This window comes from Myotis nattereri, assembly GCF_964212035.1.
Source record: "Myotis nattereri genome assembly, chromosome: 20".
Taxonomy (NCBI): domain Eukaryota; kingdom Metazoa; phylum Chordata; class Mammalia; order Chiroptera; family Vespertilionidae; genus Myotis; species Myotis nattereri.
Genome location: NC_138096.1, coordinates 4,531,688 through 4,545,123, shown reverse-complemented (window position 1 = coordinate 4,545,123; position 13,436 = coordinate 4,531,688). Strand labels below are relative to the sequence as shown.

At 50.4% G+C, this 13,436-nt stretch overlaps 1 protein-coding gene across 3 annotated transcripts in view; it reads right to left on the bottom strand.

Annotated features, from left to right (window-relative positions):
• TBCE (tubulin folding cofactor E) overlaps positions 1-13,436 on the bottom strand; it is a 14,392-nt gene extending 956 nt beyond the window's left edge. The window contains exons 1-15 of one of the 3 annotated variants that reach the window (XM_081114335.1): positions 12,922-13,436; positions 10,932-11,049; positions 9,471-9,555; positions 7,993-8,172; positions 6,818-6,906; positions 5,946-6,045; positions 5,502-5,604; positions 4,370-4,446; positions 3,976-4,071; positions 3,698-3,762; positions 3,543-3,607; positions 3,082-3,231; positions 2,301-2,454; positions 1,170-1,238; positions 581-640 (exon numbers count right to left, since the gene is read on the bottom strand). In XM_081114335.1, the coding sequence (XP_080970461.1) occupies positions 581-640; positions 1,170-1,238; positions 2,301-2,454; positions 3,082-3,231; positions 3,543-3,607; positions 3,698-3,762; positions 3,976-4,071; positions 4,370-4,446; positions 5,502-5,604; positions 5,946-6,045; positions 6,818-6,906; positions 7,993-8,172; positions 9,471-9,555; positions 10,932-11,031 (1,393 nt within the window). In that variant the 5' untranslated portion in view covers positions 11,032-11,049; positions 12,922-13,436. Of the gene's footprint in view, positions 1-580; positions 641-1,169; positions 1,239-2,300; positions 2,455-3,081; positions 3,232-3,542; positions 3,608-3,697; positions 3,763-3,975; positions 4,072-4,369; positions 4,447-5,501; positions 5,605-5,945; positions 6,046-6,817; positions 6,907-7,992; positions 8,217-9,470; positions 9,556-10,931; positions 11,050-12,921 lie in introns of all 3 variants that reach the window. The other 2 variants (XM_081114337.1, XM_081114336.1) reach the window with 2 other exon arrangements.

Here is a 13,436-nt window from a genome sequence, read left to right as displayed (position 1 = left end):
AAACACTATGTATGAACTTTTCTCCAAAGATAGTTGTGGTAAATACTGGCTATTTTGATGAGAAACACAGTTTCTTTGAAGCTTTAGCTGGAGGTACAGCAATAGTGTGACGTTCCTACAAATATCACATGGATTCAAATATTTTTCTATCAAAAACCATTTTTGTAAAGGCTGTCTGTTTTTATGCAACTTGTGATAATAAATGTCCTTTATTTTAGAAAAAAATACCTTTAAGTGTATGTATTGAATGGCCGACAGACATTTATCATTTTAATCAGCATAATTTGCTCAGGTAACCGCGTCCTTTCGGAAACTCTAGGTGGACTGGCTTCACAGTTTGGGGTGATCGAGAGCTGACCAGCCGCGGGCCTGGGAGAGGCCCCCTGGGGCTGCGCACCAGCTGTGCCTTTGCTAGCCGTGTGGGCACACGCAGGGCTTCCTGTCCACACAGGGACCTCCAGATGGGCGTTCGGGGAGTGAGAGGAGCGGGGTCGCCTGTCTTAGAGCGAGAAGAGCTACTGACAACCGGTAAGCTCTGCGCGCGACGCAGACGCAGGAGGGCGGAGGCCCATCCTCTTACCCGGCAGCTGTTTCTCCAGGGCTTTCTGGTCGGGACGGTCAGGACAGTTTATCTTCAGGGCTGGAGGGAAACCAGGACAGACTAGTTGAGACCGGCTGCAATAAGGACTTAAACGGCACCTGAACGTTAAGGGCACTGCCAAGTGACGCAGCTGCTGGCACAGCCCGGCTCAGACCCTAACAGGACTCGGTCTTGAAGTTTAAAAGTCCTCCTGTGAACACTAACGTTCGCATTACTGACCGCAAAGGAGCTGGACCAACATTCTGTTGCTTTCCCTTCCCCTTCAGTCCTTCGTTCCTGGCAAGTTCACTAGGTTTTCAAGTGCAAGATAAGTCACACATTTCCAAATCACAATTCAAGCTCACTGTTGAAGTACTCCCTACATCTATAACAATATTAAATGGGCCGAAAGCAATGAATTTCTAAAATGTTCAGTATAGGAATTTACATGTGTTTGAGAATTTATCATTTCTTTAAAAACCAATGTACTCAGGCACTTGAGAGAAACCATCTCCATTAGGCTATCACTCTGTTTCGGCGCCTAAGGACTTGAACACAAAGAAGCTGTCTTTGAACTTGGGGTTCTTACTTAGTAGCTGGTTTTTGAGCAAAAATGGTTGTTGTGTTTTGAGCTCCCCATCTTCAGGTGCACCGTATTCTATTTAAGAAATAAAAATGATGAATGGTAATCCACAGGCCACTGTAAGGGAAAAACTGTCAGGTTAAGTGTCCACACAGGACCAGCCCAGCAGCAGCTGGTCCGCTAACTGGATCCACTTCCTGCGGACCCTCCGCCCTCCGTATGACATCACTGTCCTCAGGGACAGGCAGTGTCCTGACAGACTAGCAAGACGAGGCTGTGCTTCCAAACACTTGAAGCGTTTGCTCCAAATGTCACCCCTGCTAACGTTTCTGAACTTGAGAGGGAGCTCGTGCTATTTGGGACACAACTCACAGGACACCTTCACCCAGTTCCAGCCAGATTTAGCCATGCAGGGCGGGCCCTCGGAACCACCCGCCAACCAGGTCCTCTGGAAACGCAGCCTCAATATGGCACCAGGTGTAAGGACAGGAGCACTGACGCGCCAACTTGTGCTGGGCCCTCGGTGTGAAGGCTGAGCCGTACCTGCAGGCTGCTCAGACCTCGCCCACCCCCAAGTGACTGAATTCACCGAAAGCAGCCAGGAAAGTGGGCCAGCTAAGGGAGCCATGTGAAAGCAATTCCCACAGGCAGCTTTTCTTCCTCACAGGGAGATCCTGCCTGAAGCACTAAAGCAGCAAGCTCACGTTAGGAAATGTGTAAAAAAGGAAGTCACATGACAGTGACATTTGGAATAGTAATGAAGTCCAATCAAAGTGGAAAGGAGCCAGGGACAGAGGCCTGAGGTGGCAGCTCCGGGCTGGAGTGTGAGGGAGCACCTGGCACAGCGTCTGTAAGCCGCCTTCCATCGGCCTGGAGGCCAAGGGGGCTGAAGTGCCAGTGCCTAATGCCCACCTTCAGACGCTCCCATTTTTACCCCCCCCTGGGTGAACCGGGCGCCGGCCCTGGGTCGGAGCGGTGCCGACACGTAAAGATGACCCACACCCCAGGTTCCTCCTGTCTGTCCTCTAAAGACAGTTAAGATCTGCTCCCATCTCGCCGAAGTCGCTCCAGGGAAACACCCAGCACCCACAGCCTGTGGCCCCGCAGACCCCCGGGAAGGCGGGTGTGGGTACGCACTGCGGCAGAGGGCTTGGTATCTGGGGTGCGCGGCCAGGAACGCCTCGCTGGGCCTGTCCTGGTCGGGATCCTGGTGCCCACCCGCCTCTTTCCACTCCTTCCCGAACGCCTTCCGGTAATCCAGCTCGGCCCCGCGCCGCTCCTCCGGGCGGATCTGCGTGGAGAAGTGCCAACAGGTCTAATGAGTGTGTGTTGTGCCCTATTCTTCCTCACTGCCCACCCAGAGATCATCTAACTGATAGGTACAAGGTAACAATTATATTTTTACCCTTTTTAACATTGACAGTCCAGGAGTTTATTAAAAAAGAAAATTGTTTCCTACTTTTCTTCATGAGAGTATTGGCCCACGAGCTGGTTTCTGGACTAGGCCAGGTGCCTGAGGGCCCTCAGGCGTGGGGAGCCCACCTGGAGGAGCCCACCGGGGGGGCGCACATGCCCAGGCAGCGGCTCCAAAAGGCACTGCCTACCCGTTCACAAGGAGGGTCAACAGGCTCCTGGTTCTGTCTTCTTTCTGCCTCCATACCCCCTCCACCGCCCCCCCCGCCCCCCCCTGTGAGGAAAAGGAGGAAGAACCCGGTGTCCCTCACCCTCCGTGGTGATAACGAATCGACCGAGTGACAGGTCACTGCTCAGTCTGATCCCTGTCACTAAAACGCACAGGAGGCCCTTTACCTCTTAAGGACAACCACGTCTGACACCCTCCGCAATATTCAAATACAGTGTCTTTTGCATTTTCTGTAACTTGTTTTCTAGCCTCGAAGACACCAGCTGTGGCGCCCACCTCGCATCTGTTGAGGGTCCGCAGCTGGCCGATCTTGGCGATGATGAACTGCAGGTGGGTCTTGGCCCCACTGCCCACAGTCAGGGGGTTCCGTAGGCAGGACAGCGAGTGCAGACTCTGCAGCTTATCCAGCTCGTTGATGAAGGACCACTGACACCCAAAAAAGGAAATACACGTTTCAGGCTCACTTTCCGGATGATGTGAACGAGCAACAGAAAAGCAACGTTACTGGTGGAGTCTGAGGGCCAGGATTTCATCGCACTGAACACTTTGGGCCAAGGAGAAAGAGTCTGCTTCACAAGTTAAACTGATTCCTTCCTTAATATTTTTGGGTTTATATGAGGAATTTCACCCAGGAAGCATTTCTCAGAAAATTTAAAGTATTTTTTCATCGAAGGAACCTACAAGCGGGCGTGAGGGTGGAGCGCGGCCCCAGGGCTCGGCGCCCTGAAGAGGCTTACTTGCGATATCCGATTGTCATCGAGGACAAGGGACTGCAAGGAAGGGAACATGGCCGTTTTGCACCCTGGAAAAAGGAGAGGCAGGTCACACAGCAGAAGTGCAAGCAGCAGCTGAAGCACGGAGGACGGGAGGGGAATGGAATAATCTCACATACCAACCCCAGCATCCGGGAAATGGAGAGAAGAAATCCCAACGTCACCAAGGATTAGTCGTTCTAATCTGAAGTTACAAATGTTCGGTTTGATTGCAGGGAACCATACAATTGCTGAGGGCTATCAGCCAGACTAGATCTGTAATTTTTTTGCTACACCTTAGGTTTTCATCCCAGGTAAAACCCTTAGAAACCATGCAGTCCAACTCAGGGCACGCACTGGACCCGTGCACTAAAAGTTTGCTGTGCACTAATGTAACCGGCATTTTAGGAGCCATTACCTGGGCAGATAGGCTATTAGGAATAGCTGGTTTTCATCAATTGACTGGTTAGAGGAAAGGTCTAGTAACCGGACCAACTGGAGAACGTCAGCTGGCCTGCACGGAAAAGAGAATTTTTTCAATATGAATTTAGTATCTTGTTTTCAAACACATAACCTTAAAATACCTACATTTGCTATTAAGGAAGGTTGGGGGCAATATATTTAATTCAGGGCTTTCCCCCAATGGGGTTTTCCTCAATTAGTGGTGAAGTTTGAGCTGACATTCTAATTTGTGAAGGCAATGAGTATTTTTCTAATTCTTACTTGCAAATCCTTCTGAAAATTAACATGTAATTGAGACTATTTATTCAGGGTGAGTAGATAGTGACAGGCAGTTATGTCAACCTTGTTACCTTTCTGAAATGGAAATGTTGTTGGACTTGAGGTACAGCTCCTCGAGGGCTGGCCACCCCTGGGCACAGTGGAGCACCTGGGAGGGAAAGAGACGCAGTTCAGGGGGCCCGCCCTCTGCTGGTTTTTCCCCGTCTTTGTCAGTAAAACCTGCACATGAATCCCACTGAGTTTTAGAAAAAAAGGGCCTTACAAGACAGTTCATTAAAGACGAGTTCAGGCCAGATGACATGGTAATGGCTGTGTTGTGAGGATAGGGACCTGCCTTTCAGCACTGAACCACCCAGTGAGGTATCAGTGCGTCCTGCAGCCATACCCGGACGGGGACCAAGGCACCTACAACCTGCACTAACGTGGCACATTGCTACCTGCTTCCCCAAAGGAAGGGGTGACTGAAACACTTTCCTCAATTATTGACGCCAGTCGGATTTGTAGAGAATATGCTGATCAGTCAAGATTTCTCTATGACGGCTCCTAAGGCCCCACTTGCACCTCCTGCCCTCTCCCCACAGGCATTTCCATGGCCCCTCTGGGCCGGAGGCTAAATCTAAACCTGGAGAGGGGGGCACAGGAAGGAGCCCAGGAAAGGATTCGGTGGCTGTGGCCCCAAGTTCAAGACGACATCGCTGAGGGAGGTGCCTCGGTGGCACTTCACAGGTGAACTCACTGGGGTGTCCTCTGCCTGTGTCTGACAGTGGACTGTTGTGGACGTGTGAAGGCAGCTGACCCGACAGAAAAGAGCGGTTCCAAGCGCTAGGCGGGCGGGCCCTGGAGCCGTCCCAGCGATGCCCAGTGAGCAGCGATCCCAGAGCTGAGCTGAAGGGCTGCGAGGACTTCCCGCCGCGGGCCCACCCTGGGAACCCCTGTGGGACACCAGGCGCTCTGAAAGCTGAGTGCACGCTCACTGCACACTCCGCAGCCGCGGTCAGACCCCAGGACAGGTCAGAAGGAGCCGAGACGGGGACTCAGACACGAAGTCCTACCTCCACACCACGACTGCCAGGCAGCCTACAGATCCTATTATGTGAGTAACGGGATGATTAAAATGAGGCCACAGTTATGCTTCAATTCTCTAGTAAACCAGGCATTTGAAGGCACCTCTTACTGGGTAATAAACCAAAGAGACATGATTACCTCGGCCCACGTGATTCCTGTTCTGTTGAGGACTAAGACCTTCAGTGCGGAGAAGGTCCCGACGGGAGCCGGCGAGCCCGGGGGGAACCGCAGCTTGTTCTCACTGTGGAAGCAGGAGACGCAGTGCTGCCTGCGGCGCGGGAGCCGACACAGGCACTGACGGCAGCACTTTGGGATTTAACAAGAGCACCCTGAGGTGTCAACCTCAAAGTTATACCAAAAACAAAGGGAGCCTGGCCGGTGTGGCTCAGTTGACCTAGGAACCAGGAGGTCACGGTTGGATTCCCAGTCAAGGGCACATGCCTGGGTTGTGGGCTCGATCCCCAGTGTGGGGCGTACAGGAGGCAGCCGATCAATGATTCTCTTCATTCATGTTTCTATCTCCCTCTCCCTCTCTGGCTTCAATAAAAATATATTAAAAAGCAACAACAAACCAGTTCCTACCTGAGATCAAGGACTTCCAGGTGTCGGAGCTGCTCAGCAATACCTGTGACTTCCTCCCATGCTGACAGCAGGTTTTGTGACAAGTTGACGACTCTAATATCTAAAAGCACGTTAAGAGCAGCAATACAGAAAGAGTCACAAGAGACCTGACAGTGGTTCCCTCGTAGCTCTGAGCACAGGGTCTGTACCCCTCTGGGCCCTATTCTGCACAGAGGACTTTACCTTTTTAAATCGTCCAACTGTCCATTCAGAAACGAAAAGCTGTCACATACTGCACACTAGACACAAACGTCTACAGCCCAAGTCACTGCCGCACCATCTCGCACTGTCCAACCAAAGGGAAAAGCCGTGAGGGTGCTTTTGCTTGATCAGGCCCTGCCGTGGTGCTGTCGCTGCGGCAGCCTCACATGGAGCCCTCACCTCTCCACTGGCCCTGTTACCCTCTGCACCGGGGGAATCCCTGAGTCATGTGGCATCTCCAGGACTACAGGGGTCAGCGTCAACGGAAGTGCTAGGAAGCTCTGGCTGTCCGGAGGGTCTCCTGCAGGTGGGATGCGGTTGCTATGACAGCCACTGTCCCTGGCCCAGGAATTCAGAGAGGAATAACCAGTAGGACAGAAAGAGGCAGGTACCCGAGCGGAATGCTGGAGGGGGTGGTGGCCGTGCCCGCTCCAGAAGGGCCCCGTTTAGCAAACCCGGGTGAAGAGATGGAGAGGAGCTTGGTACAGGGCTGGGCCAGCTATGGAGACTCTCACTTATCTGGGCAGCGACTGCCCCAGAAACTGGGCTGCTATGAGAAAGGAAGCCGGGGAGATGGACACAGGGGGCCGACAGCGGTGTCCGCACAAGTCAGGTGATCCCTGAAAGGATACTCGGGCACGTGCTGGCAATGTCTCCTTTGTCACCAGCACGGCTTACGGCGCAGCTCCTCAGGGAAATGTCTCGCAGCTCGCTCAGCTGACTGCAGGAAAACAGAGTTCACACGGGCCCGCCCACACGGGCCCATCCACAGGCCTTTAAAAATTACACAGCATCTCAGACACATAACAAGGACCAGAATTAACAAGTATCAGCACCCGCCACCCAGCTGGAGGAATAAAGCATTACTGAAAGAAGAATAAAGCATTCCATACATCACAAAGACAAGTCACCTGCCTTGTCCCTTTCCGTTTTACACGCCCCCTCCACCCCAGGGGCCAGCGTGCTACATTTGGGGTTTAATCTGAAGCCTGTCTGAAGTTTCACTATATATTCCCATATCCCTAAACAATTAGACTATTGTTGATTATCATGAGACTTGATATAAATGGAACCGTACTGTATATAGCCTCCTGCAAACTGCTTTTTCCATCCACAGTATATTGCTCAGCAGTGATTTAGCTCATCAGCACATGGACCCAGAACACTCACTTGCACTTTCCACAGTGGCCACCAGGGGTCACTACTAGGACGCATCACCAGGGTCAGGCCAAACCACAGCGCTGACCATGGCTAACCCGCATCATTTCATGCCCTGCAGATGCTACATGGTAACTGGGGAACTTAAAGGGAAGCGCGCAGGGAATTCTGACTCAGTGGGTCTGGATGGGACCAAGGTGATAAGGGTGTGCAGCTACATGGCACAGCGAACAGTTCACACTTCTGTCTCCCTGTCAGGTTATCAACCAGCTAGAAATGTCACCTCGAAATAGAAAAGGACCAAAGGGTCCACCTTCGTTACTCAATAGTCAATACCAGATAGTAGAGTATAAAAGTTAATAACCGGCAAATCCATCTTTTCATTCCAATCTGGAGAAGCCCAACAACCCTGAGCTTGGGAAGGACTTTAATTTCCCTGAATCCTAACCCTTGGATTCCTGAGATTTCCAGCTTCTGTTTGTGCAGGAAGCACAGGCCAGTTAGGGGTCAAGGTCTGAGTGTGGACAGAGAGTTGGGTGAACTTGCTCCTGGACCTGATGGGACTTCGCGGTCAGCTCCTCGGGTGCCGGTGATGTGGGCTGATTGCAAACAGGTAGGTGTCTGCTCTCCCATTATCAATTCCACTCACCTTTGCTTTTTTATAACAGAGCCAAAACCAATAGTTTCCACAGGTATGTTCCCAATTGTAACGATTTGCTTTTTTGCGTCATCCTCTGGTTCATCTTCGTAGCGGTCCCTAAGCGCAGTGAGAAAGTCTACGCCAAAGTTTGCTTTGTGCGGACGGATAAAGGACCCTCCTGTTGGGTGGCTGGACAGGGGAGAAATGGAGCACAGTAAATGCCCACGGAGACACTGAAATAAGATGACACATGCAAAACCCTTAGAACGTCCCTGCCGCCAACGTAAACATCTGCATTTATAAGCTTATTTACAAATATATTAGCAAATAAAGCAATTCTACAATTTTCAAAAGAAAATAGCCCAGCCAGCTTGGCTCAGTGGTTAAGTGTCGACCTATAAACCAGGAGGTCATGGTTCGATTCCTGGTCAGGGCACATGCCGGTTGTGGGCTCCATCCTCAAGTGTGGGATGTGCAGGAGGCAGCCAATCAATCATTTTCTCTCATTGATGTTTCTATCTATCCCTCTATCCCTCTCTCTTCCTCTCTAAAATCAATAAAAATATTAAAAATATATACATATCATCCGCCAAAAATGGCCATAAATGCTGGGAAGAATGCATGCCATGAGCCAGACCCTCTATTTTAAAGCTTTTTCCTAGAGAGCAGAGCCCAGCCCTGAACAACAGTGTGTCATCCTACCAACCTGAGCCCACCAAACACCCCATGCAGCACATCCTCATGTCTCTGTGAGGAAGGGGCAGAAGAGCGATGCTGTGCTACACCTAACACGCGTGGCCATCTGACATGAACACACACCTGAAGCTCTCACAAGACCAGCATTCTATTATGTGCATGTTCAGGATTTCGTCTGCTCACTGCTTCTTACCAGATATCTAGGCTAGTTCTCTTTTCTTTCACTTAATGGACTGTAAATTTTTAGTGAATCAATGAGAAATGTCTACATTCATCCCATTTTTAAAAAACTGAAGAAAACAAAAAAGGACAAAGAAAGCAACCTCACTTGTAAGGTTCTGAGTCTGTTTTACAGCCCTAGCCATCTTGGCTCAGTGGACAGAGTGTCGGCCTGCGGACCAAAGGGTCCCGGGTTCGATTCCGTCAAGGGCAAGTCCCTTGGTTGCAGGCTCCTGCCTGGCCCAGGCCCTGGTCAGGGTGCAGGAGGCAACCAATCAATGTGTTTCTCCCACATTGATGTTTCTGTCTTTCCCTCTCTCTTCCACTTTCTCTAAAAGATCAATGGAAAAATTACCCTCAGGTGAGGATTAACAACAACAAAAAAAAGAGTGCGTTTTTTAAAACATGGGAAAAAATCTACAAATAGAACTGTGTGTTGTTGTTTTTTTAGAATACACCAAATTCTACATTACAGAACTAACCCAAGAGCCAAACACTTCTTTTCCAGCCATTTTGATTAAACACTTAACTATTATCCCAAATAACCATGCCAATTCACAATGAAAAGTTACCTGCATTTAAAATACACAGTCCCTTCGTGGCTCCCATCATGCTTGCCTCTCTCGGGATTGTCCCACTCCACTCCTAGCCAGAGTCCTAGCAGAACAAGAAACACTAAATGAGCAGTAAGTGGTGACATGGGTACCCCTTGGTATTTGCTCTGCTTTTCTGCAAGCAAATATAGTTTATTTAAATCTAGGTATGATCCTAGCTCAGGACATTAAATTTCCAACCACAAGTAGCCATTTGCCAAACATTAGGACTGTTGGATTTCTTTTTGAAGTAACTTTTACATGTTTATTTACAACAACAGCTAACACTTGCACGGGTAACTGGTCCAAGTGCTTTAAGCACCTTAACTCATTTAGCTGTCACAGCAGCCTTATAGCAACGTTCAGTGTAATAACCCCAGGAGCAACTACTAAGTCTGTGTTCAATTTCTCCGTCTTTGAACCAATTCCATCAGATGGCCTCTAAAAGAAACCCAAAAGTAGTACCAACTGAGGTAAAGTAATGGAGAGAATGCCCCATACAATGAGATCATTAATACAGAATAAGTACATATCAGCTCCCTCTGCAGAATTGTAATTTTCAGGGGGAAAAAACAAAAACCAAAAACGCCTCACAATACATATATGAAGAATGTGTCAAACTCACAGGCAACAATGAATGAAAACAGTATGAGCCCCCTCCTATTCGCTAAACAACCATGAAGTTCCTCCACCTGTATCACTGTGTCTGTGCGACTTGGCTCCAATGTGCCAGGAGGAACTGGGCTCATTTCCTCCAGCTGCTGGGAGTACTGGCATTTGTAGGTTAACACCTTGCCAAGGGCACACCCCCTTCTCAGGGCAACCCAATGATAAATCATTACAGAGGGGTAAATGCCCAGCCCCTCATTTCAACTAAGAAAAGACTGAAGATGCCTGGCTGGCATGGCTCCATGGTTGCCTCAGGAGGTCACGGTTCGATTCCCGGTTGGGACAGGGCACATGCCCAAGGTGTAGACTCAATCCCCAGTGTGGGGCATACAGGAGGCAGCCAATCAAATGATTCTCTCTCATCATTGATGTTTCTATCTCTCTTTCCCTCTCCCTTCCTTTCTGAAACAACAACAACAAGACTGAAGGCCATCCTAGCTTCAGAGTGCCCCATGGGGTCGGATGAAATCTTTGATCAGATCCCATCACAGTCCAACTTCTCCCTCTACCCAATCCTGCTCCCTTCCCTTCCGTTAATTAGTATTGATCCCAAGAACACTCCTAATAATCTTTATGAACTCTAAATAATTTAAGTGTATACGTAAGTATAACCATAGATACCACTGGATATTGTCATCAAATAAAATTGTATACAGGAGGCATCTCTAAATTGGTTATTAATTTCCTCAAAATTGGTTTACTATAGCACTATTGGTAAGCCTACACAGAACAACTACAATACTTATGCACACACGCAAAATCATACGTTACCAGCCACAGGAGGGACGGTGCCATGAAAACGCACTGTTGCACATTCTCCGTTAACTGAAACTCTGCGACCAACGACATCTGATGTCAACGTGTCATTCATTATAATGCAAAATGAGATCTAGGAAGAAAAGTACCAACTTGATGAGAACTTAATAAAATTCTTTTAAACTTCATGTGGATGGATATTCGTGAGGTCCATGCTGCTGAACAATTTAGTCTTCATATTTTGGTGAGAACCGAATCGTTTTATGTACCTTACTCTGATCATTTTATTTTATTTCACCGTCTAACTATATTTGGATAATCTAATGTGTTTTTTAAAAATCCTGTTTGACTCCAGTTAGCTCCCATTGGGTGACTTGTCTATTCTGTCATTTCCTGAAGGGGATGGGAAGGGCAGAGAAGGGGACAAAGTGATGGAGAAAAGGGAAAGGAGCCCTGACCGGGTGGCTCAGTTGGTTGGGTGTTGTCCCATCCACCGAAGGATCCTGGGTTCGATTCCCGGTCAGGGCGCATACCCAGGTTTCGGGTTTGATTTCCAGTCGGGGTGCATATGTGAGGCAGCAAATGGGTTTGTGTTTCTTTCTCTCTCTCTCTCTCTCTCCTTCCTCCTCTTTAGAATCAATGAAAACAAACACACACCATATCTGTTGGTGAGGATTTCTTTTAAAAAAGGACAGGAAACGGGAGACATGAATAGTGTCCTCCCCTCGGGGAGAAAAACACACATCCACAGACATGGGAAACAACACATGTTAAAATTAAACTAATAAAAACACAGAGACTTAAAAATAAAGAGAAGGCCTTCAAAGGAGCCCAAGAGAGCCGGGCTGGCATGGCTCGTAGCTGAGCATGGACCCCTGGACCGGGAAGGAGGTCCCGGTTCGATTCCCGGGCTGCTGGGTCCATCTCCAGCAGGGGGCGTGCAGGAGGCAGCCGGTCCATGATTCTCGTTGTTGATGTTTCTCTCTCTCCCTTCCTCCCTGAAAGAAAAAAAAAAATTAGAAAATATATATAGAGAGAAAGGAATATAAGGGGAGGCTTAGGTTTGGGAGGGAAGACCGTGAGTTAAGAGGTGCCTACAGAATGCCATAAAGGACGCGGATCCCTACGTTAAAAAGCATGTTTTCACTCGACCTGGGTACCTGGGGGTCATCGGCACAACTTATAGCTGATCCCGTGAACGCAGATGAGATCAGACGCGTATTAATTAGGTGGAAAAGAGGCCCATCGATGCTGCTCTCTCATCGCGGGATGTTCCTCTCTCTCCCTCTCCCAAATCAATTAAAAAAAAAATGACAGGGATTGTGGACTAGGATTTTTTAAAAAATCCCCAGCGATAAACTTTTACAGAAAAGTTAAAACTAAAAAGAGGAAACCAGTAGAGGCGATTATCCAACACCCCTGCCTGGCTGCGAGCGTGAATGTCAGATAGAAGGGAAGCGCGCCCGTCGGTCTCCCAGTCTGTCTGGCTGTGCAGGAACCCCGCCCCCGGGGAACCCTGGCCGCGGTGTCTTTGGGAACCGGGACGTCACCCCCCCACCTGGGTCCACCCCCACTTAGGACAGCCCCCCTTCCCCCCCCCCCCGTTGGTAGTAAACGCTCCGCAAACATTTTAACTGTTCTCCGCCCGCTTCACATGACTTCTCCATCACCAATACTACAAGACTTGGAAGGACGAGGCTGTTTCTCTAACGGGACACCGAGTCCCCGGGACCAATTTCACGTCTTCCCAAGTGACAGGACACCGGCTTCGGCCGGACGTGCCGGGCGGCGCGGCCCGCCCCGCCCCGCCCGGTCCCCGCACCTCCGCGCACACCCGCACCCGCACTCCCACATCCGCACACGGGCCCGCGCGCGGGGGGCAGGCGACGCCGGGCTCGGGCAAGCTGGGGAGTTTCTAGTAAATTTCTAGGAAAAGAAAGAAAGAAAGCCCAAAAGCACTGCAGGGTGACCACTGGCCACGGGCCTCAGCCGCTCCGATGCTCACCTGCCCGCGACAGCCCAGTGGTCCGGGCGGCGGCCCCTAGCGCGCGCGCACCTGCCGCAGCGCAGCTTCCGGTGCTGGCCGGAAGTGCCTCGGCGGGACACCGGAAGTCCCGCCTCCGCGGTGATTGACGGCCGCTGGGGTGGAGACCAGACTGTCTTAGAGTCGAGGCGGGCAGAGGTTCGGTGGACCCTCGAGGACCCAGCCACGCAGCTACCCTGGTTCTGGCCCGCGATTCCCGAGCCCGAAGAACCGAACAGCCCGGGGAGCGCGCAGGTGCCTGGTCACCGGTTACCGCGGGGGCGAGCCCCAAGTCCTGTGTGAGGTCCAGCTCCGCGTTTGAGGGTCTACCCCGTAGGAAGCAGGGCGGATGGATGGTCGCCAAGGATGGAGGGAGGATGCCTGCAAAACGGGGCAAGTCACCCAGCCAACCCGAAAGGCAGAATGGCAGTCAGTCAGTTACGGGATAAGCCGATTCCGCAGTCGTGTTCCTTTCTCAGCGCCAGATTCTCGCCTGT